The sequence below is a fragment of the Conger conger genome, chromosome 8, assembly GCF_963514075.1.
Source record: "Conger conger chromosome 8, fConCon1.1, whole genome shotgun sequence".
Lineage (NCBI taxonomy): Eukaryota > Metazoa > Chordata > Actinopteri > Anguilliformes > Congridae > Conger > Conger conger.
This window is the reverse complement of record NC_083767.1, coordinates 2,214,537-2,222,069: the sequence shown is the minus strand read 5'-3', so window position 1 is coordinate 2,222,069 and position 7,533 is coordinate 2,214,537. Positions and strand designations below refer to the sequence as shown.

The 7,533-nt window shown below is 48.7% G+C and overlaps 1 protein-coding gene across 1 annotated transcript in view; it reads left to right on the top strand.

Moving 5' to 3' along the window:
- Nucleotides 1-1,611: 1,611 nt before the first annotated feature.
- The window catches only part of kcnq1.2 (potassium voltage-gated channel, KQT-like subfamily, member 1.2), a 78,840-nt gene continuing 72,918 nt past the window's right edge, over nucleotides 1,612-7,533 (top strand). The window contains exon 1 of the mRNA XM_061251834.1: nucleotides 1,612-2,036. Within this exon, the coding sequence (XP_061107818.1) occupies nucleotides 1,612-2,036 (425 nt within the window). The remainder of the gene's footprint in view (nucleotides 2,037-7,533) is intronic.

Here is a 7,533-nt window from a genome sequence, read left to right as displayed (position 1 = left end):
GACTCTGTCTCTCTGTGACTCTGTCTCTCTGTCTCTCTGTCTCTCTGTGACTCTGTGACTCTGTCTCTCTGTCTCTCTGTGACTCTGAGACTCTGTGACTCTGTCTCTCTGTGACTGAGACTGTGACTCTGAGACTCCATGACTCTGTCTCTCTGTGAATCTGAGACTCTGACACTCTGTGACTCTGTGACTCTGACACTCTGACACTCTGTGACTCTGTCTCTCTGTCTCTCTGTCTCTCTGTCTCTCTGTGACTCTGAGACTCTGTGACTCTGTGAATTTGAGACTCTGTGACTCTGACACTCTGTGACTCTGTCTCTCTGTGACTGAGACTGTGACTCTGAGACTCCATGACTCTGTCTCTCTGTGACTACTGCACTCTGACGCTAAAATGCACTACTTTTACACTTTTCTATATTTTTTATTGTCTTTTTTTATGCTCATCTTATGTCTATTTTATATGTCTATTTTATGATTCTGTTCTCTATGCTCTTTTTCTCCCCATATGCTGTTTTCCTCTGTCATCATTTTTGTTTATGTAAAGCACTTTGAATTGCCTTGTGTATGAAATGTGCTATACAAATAAACTTGACTTGACTTGTCTTTCTGTGACTCTGTGACTCTGTCTCTCTGTGACTGAGACTGAGACTGAGACTCTGAGACTGTGACTGAGACTCTGTCTCTCTGTGACTCTGTGACTCAGTTGTGCCGTGTGACTCAGTGTGATCTGACCTATGTTCTCTCTGCCTAGTGAGTGCTACTTCAGTATCTGTTCACCGGTTAAATGGGTAATATTTTAAATATCATGAATTATAAAATATAATAGAAGTTGGTAACCATAAGATATACCGTAAGTCAAAATCGTTATCCATCGTCTCTGCGTGTGAACAGCGTGTAAATATCATCATGGTTACCGTGAATGGTGTACATTGTAGTGCGTGTCCCTCATGGATAATTAATCAGGCAGACTGGCTGGGGACACTGATCCTTATGGGTGATATGACTCATTACCAGTTTACCGCGGTAATGGCCTCTTTCAAGAGGAAGTTCTCTATTATGATCTCTGTGGCTGGAGACCGGCTCCAGTGATCCTGGAGTGCTTCCTTCCCAATCTTCTGAAAATCACAACCTTTATTTCACAAATCTTTATGTTTTTCACATTTTCATCTTTATGCAGTCTTTCAAGATTTCTCACTCAGTGCAGGTAATAAATGAGATTTGAAAACGTATCCGCTTTTTAAAAGTTAAGACTTTATAATACTGACTGTACCTGTTCTGCTCCTCCAGGTGTGGTCCCACAGGTGTGCTCCTCCAGGTGTGGTCCCACAGGTGTGCTCCTCCAGGTGTGGTCCCACAGGTGTGCTCCTCCAGGTGTGCTCCTCCAGGTGTGGTCCCACAGGTGTGCTCCTCCAGGTGTGGTTCCACAGGTGAGGTGGAGGTTTCTTGGACCTGGGTGCACATGCTTCATCATCAAACGCAGAACCACTCACCATTGTCATCTCTCTCTCGAGCTGCCTCTCTGCAGACGGTCTCTCAGTGCTACACCTGTCTGCGGCACACCTGTCCTGCCCCTGTCCTGCCCGGAACGAGCCCCGACCGCGGGGCAGCAGCATGGGCGAGTGCCGGGGGGGGCCTTTGTCCCTGCTCTGCGGGGGGGCCCACAGGTTCGGGTGGCGTCGCCATCGCAAGGCCCCGGGGCCCAACGGACACACCGGCGCCTGCATCGCCGTGGAGACCGGCCCGGAGGAGGGAGGCAGCGCTAACGCTAGCGCTAGCTCTCCTGTTTCACTGGAACTGGACCCGGCGGTGAATAATGCATCAGGCATTCCCCGCGGCCCCCTCGCGGGCACAAAGGACCCGGCCGTGCAGAGCGACGGCCAGCGCTCCTCCTGCTCTCTCTCCGCCGCTGGCGCTAACGCTAACCTCCGGCGCTTCCCCGGCCAGCCCCACCGCACCAGGACTAGCATGCAGGGCGATGTCTACAACTTCCTGGAGAGACCCACAGGCCTGAAGTGCTTCCTGTACCACTTCTTAGTGTGAGTACCGCTCTGCTTCCTATCCACTGCCCGAGCCCCTGGGGACACTCACCTGTACTCCTCTTTACCTGAGTGGGGCGTAAGTGGGGATATCAGGCTGCCCAAGCCCCTGGGGGCACTCACCTGTACTCCTCTTTACCTGAGTGGGGCGTAAGTGGGGATATCAGGTGGCTGTGGGGAAAACACAGGTGAGTATTAGCACTCCTGCAGTACTGTGGGCACAGTTCCACTTCAGAGAATAAAACCTGGTATAGAACACTGGGACTTTTAACACTGGGACACCTTTGCGGTTTTAGAAATGTAGCTTACATTTTGGAAGAATAAATGTGGTAGATAGATGACTAAGTATCAGTAAGGGAATGTATCTACATTATCTTTCTGAAAGATCAGCTGATGCGACCTGTAGAACATGCTTGTAATGTGCAGTGTTCTAAACGGAATCTGTCAGCAGTCTACAGTCTCATCTATCACTCCATGCTGTTTATCTTGGTTTATTTCTTTATAAGATGTTCCCAGCCTGGGCGTGCTGTGTAGTCATATGCAGAGGTCCACAGACCTAATGTTCATAATGTGTTCCCCTGAGAGACATTTGCTGTAAACCTTGATGAACGTGCTTTTCATTAATGCTGGTGTTTAGTGCTGCTTGTACAGTCCTCTGTAGTCGAGATGGGATGCCCAAACACGGTGTTAATTACAGTTAATTCCACTGGCTGTAAGGAATATGGGCTGTGGTGTAACAGGAGGAGTGGTGCCCTTCACTGGAGTCTGTCTGCGGCTCAGTCTGCGGTCAGAAACCCACACCGGGTCCTGCTCTGCTGACCTGTAGACCTGTATACCTGTTTACCTGTTTACCTGTTTACCTGCCCACACCGGGTCCTGCTCTGTTTACCTGTACACCTGTTTACCTGCCCACACTGGGTCCTGCTCTGCTGACCTGTAGACCTGTATACCTGTTTACCTGTTTACCTGCCCACACCGGGTCCTGCTCTGTTTACCTGTTTACCTGCCCACACCGGGTCCTGCTCTGTTTACCTGTACACCTGTTTACCTGCTCACACCGGGTCCTGCTCTGTTTACCTGTACACCTGTTTACCTGCTCACACTGGGTCCTGCTCTGTTTACCTGTACACCTGTTTACCTGTTTACCTGCTCACACCGGGTCCTGCTCTGTTTACCTGTACACCTGTTTACCTGCTCACACTGGGTCCTGCTCTGTTTACCTGTACACCTGTTTACCTGTTTACCTGCCCACACTGGGTCCTGCTCTGTTTACCTGTACACCTGTTTACCTGTTTACCTGCCCACACTGGGTCCTGCTCTGTTTACCTGTACACCTGTTTACCTGTTTACCTGCCCACACTGGGTCCTGCTCTGTTTACCTGTACACCTGTTTACCTGTTTACCTGCCCACACTGGGTCCTGCTCTGCTGATCTGTTTACCTGTACACCTTTGTGAGACTGTAGCAGGAGATTAGCATGGGTGTTTTGGGCTTTTGTCCAGTATATTTACAGTACTGTGCATGCACCCTGAATATAGATCATTATGCTGCTGGTAAGGATGATCACTTCTGCTTTTGAGGCATTTAGCATATTTAAAAAATGTATTTCTGATACATATCCTATTATTATTATACCTGGGACCTGTATCACAAAGCAGGATTACTGAGTTAGCTGGATAACTGTATTGTGTAAAACCTGGAAAAGCTCTTTACTTCAGTCCATGTTCCAGAATTGGAGGGTTCTGGCAAGGTTGTGTTCAGTGCAGGTCTAGCTCACTGTAATCCTGCTATGTAAAACAGGGCCCTGTTCTTCTATGTGTGGGTGTGAGTCTGAGTGTCTGAGTGTCTGAGTGAGTGAGTGAGTGAGTGAGTGTCTGAGTGAGTGAGTGTCTGAGTGTCTGAGTGAGTGAGTGTGTGAGTGAGTGTGTGAGTGAGTGAGTGAGTGAGTGAGTGAGTGAGTGAGTGTCTGAGTGTCTGAGTGAGTGAGTGAGTGAGTGAGTGAGTGAGTGAGTGTCTGAGTGAGTGAGTGTCTGAGTGTCTGAGTGAGTGAGTGTGTGAGTGAGTGTGTGAGTGAGTGAGTGAGTGAGTGAGTGAGTGAGTGAGTGAGTGAGTGAGTGTCTGAGTGTCTGAGTGAGTGAGTGAGTGTCTGAGTATCTGAGTGAGTGAGTGAGCGAGTGAGCGAGTGAGCGAGTGAGCGAGTGAGTGAGTGAGTATCTGAGTGAGTGAGTGAGTGAGTGAGTGAGCGAGTGAGTGAGTGAGTGAGTGAGTGAGTGAGTGAGTGAGTATCTGAGTGAGTGAGTGAGCGAGTGAGTGAGTGAGTATCTGAGTGAGTGAGTGAGCGAGTGAGCGAGTGAGCGAGTGAGCGAGTGAGCGAGTGAGTGAGTGAGTGTCTGAGTGTCTGAGTGAGTGAGTGAGAGTGAGTGAGTGAGTGAGTGAGTGTCTGAGTGAGTGAGTGAGTGAGTGAGTGAGTGAGTGAGTGAGTCCGCGGGCGTGTGTGTGTGCTGTAGCAGACAGAGAGTGGTGTTGACAGAGTGGATGATGGGGCTTTGTCTTATGCAGCTGAAGCTCAGGCTTGTGTGGAGAGATTGAAAGATGGCTGATCCAGAGCTTTGGCTGGCGTCCGCTCCAGCCCACAGTGTGGAGAGAGATCGCACAGAGCGATGGAAAGACTGGACACAAACAGCTGCGCAAGCGATCCTTTTGTCTTATTGTTTGATGTTTATGGCTTTTCCATCTCTCTCCATCTCTCTGTCTCCATCTCTCTCTCTCCATCTCTCTGTCTCCAACTCCCTCTCCATCTCTCTGTCTCCATCTCTCTCTCTCCATCTCTCTGTCTCCATCTCCCTCTCCATCTCTCTGTATCCATCTCCCTCTCCATCTCTCTCTCTCCATCTCTCTGTCTCCATCTCCCTCTCCATCTCTCTGTCCTGCTGCGTGGGGACTGGCCTGTAGTGAATGGAGCTCGACCCCGAGCAGAGTGACATTCCTGTGCATCCTTACCTCTCTGAGCCCTGAGTGCTCTGCTGCTTTCTCACCTCCCCCTCACCCTCTCACCCTCCCCCTCACACTCACCCTCACCCTCACCCTCTCACTCTCACTCTCACACTCACCCTCACACTCACACTCACCCTCACCCTCACACTCACCCTCACCCTCACCCTCTCACTCTCACCCTCACACTCACACTCACCCTCACCCTCATCCTCACCCTCACCCTCACACTCACCCTCTCACACTCACCCTCACCCTCACACTCACCTAATTCAGACTGACAGGTACATCATTCAGACTGACAGGTACATCATTCAGACAGACAGGTACATCATTCAGACAGACAGGTACATCATTCAGACAGACAGGTACCTCATTCAGACAGACAGGTACCTCATTCAGACAGACAGGTACATCATTCAGACAGACAGGTACATCATTCAGACAGACAGGTACATCATTCAGACAGACAGGTACATCATTCAGACAGACAGGTACATCATTCAGACAGACAGGTACCTCATTCAGACAGACAGGTACCTCATTCAGACAGACAGGTACATCATTCAGACAGACAGGTACATCATTCAGACAGACAGGTACATCATTCAGACAGACAGGTACATCATTCAGACAGACAGGTACATCATTCAGACTGACAGGTACATCATTCAGACAGACAGGTACCTCATTCAGACAGACAGGTACCTCATTCAGACAGACAGGTACATCATTCAGACAGACAGGTACCTCATTCAGACAGACAGGTACCTCATTCATTACATTACATTCCATGTCATTTGGCTGACACCTTTATCCAAAGTGACGTACAGTTCACTAAGCTGGGGACACTTACACTCTGGTGCAATGCAGGGTTAAGGGCCTTGCTCAAGGGCCCAACGGCTGTGCAGATCTTATTGTGGCTACACCAGGGATCGAACCACCAACCTTGCAGGTCCTAGTCATGTACCTTAACCACTACGCTACAGGCCGCCCCTACATCATTCAGACAGGTACATCATTTTGAACATGTCTTTAAGGCACAGACATCAGAACAGCGAATACCTCTGTAAATATACAGTATATTTAGGGTTGTGTTGTGTTTGTGTGAAACACCTGCTCGTTGTGTTATGTTGTGTTTGTGTGAAACACCTGCTCGTTGTGTTGTGTTGTGTTTGTGTGAATTACCTGCTCTTTGTGCTGTGTTGTGTTTGTGTGAAACAGCTGCTCGTTGTGTTGTGTTTTGTGTGAAACACCTGTGCGTTGTGTTGTGTTTGTGTGAATTACCTGCTCATTGTGTTGTGTTGTGTTTGTGTGAAACAGCTGCATGCTGTGTTGTGTTGTGTTTGTGTGAAAGAGCTGCTCGTTGAGTTGTTGTGTTTGTGTGAAACAGCTGCTCGCTGTGTTGTGTTGTGTTTGTGTGAAACAGCTGCTCGCTGTGTTGTGTTGTGTTTGTGTGAAACAGCTGCTTGCTGTGTTGTGTTGTGTTTGTGTGAAACAGCTGCTTGCTGTGTTGTGTTGTGTTTGTGTGAAACAGCTGCTCGTTGTGTTGTGTTGTGTTTGTGTGAAACAGCTGCTCGTTTTGTTGTGTTTGTGTGAAACAGCTGCTTGCTGTGTTGTGTTGTGTTGTGTTTGTGTGAAACAGCTGCTTGCTGTGTTGTGTTGTGTTTGTGTGAAACAGCTGCTTGCTGACTCTGTTTATCCTACATACACTCTGCGCTGCTCTCTCTCAGTGTAATTAATCGTGTGCAGAAACACAATATGGCCGCCGGGCTGGTGAGTGTGGTTCTGCTGCTGGTAGCCGGTCAGCGGTGATGAAGCGGAGGCGTGTTGGAGAGCTGGCGTGTGGGAGAATGGGAGTGCTCGGGGGCCATTATTGTTGGTCACGCTCCGTTTCTGAGGAACAGGCGTGGAAAGTGATCGGCGTTAATAAGTAATAACGCCAGCCAGCCGAGACAGCTCGTCCTGATCCGGCAGAGCGGAACCTGAGGCCGGAACGCTGAGCCTCGGGGGGGTAATCATCCCGTTACTGTGGTTACAACACAGTGAGGATGAGCATGATGATGATGAAGATGATGAGGATGAAGAGTGTGGCAGTTGTGATGCTGATGATGAAAATAAGAATGACATGGAGCTGGCTTTGGTCTTCTCAGGCTGAGGGACATAGTTATGTTATTACTGTATATTACTGTATGTAACAGGCTGAGGGACATAGTTATGTTATTACTGTATTTATCAGACTGAATTATGAGGCGAGGTACCCAGCATGCACTGCTCACGCATCCAGCCCTAATCCTGTTGTATTTTCATATACATTCAGCAGACACGCTTTCCAAATCTCATCATGCGTTTAATTTACCCCCAGAATAATGCTCTCAGTTTACAACAGCTTCCAAGATAAAGAGAAAATGCAGAATTTATTTATAAGCATGTATTTCAAGATTCATTCAGCTCGTGACAAGATGAATGACTGTTAATCTGATGGATTGGTACTGAGAATGATTCCA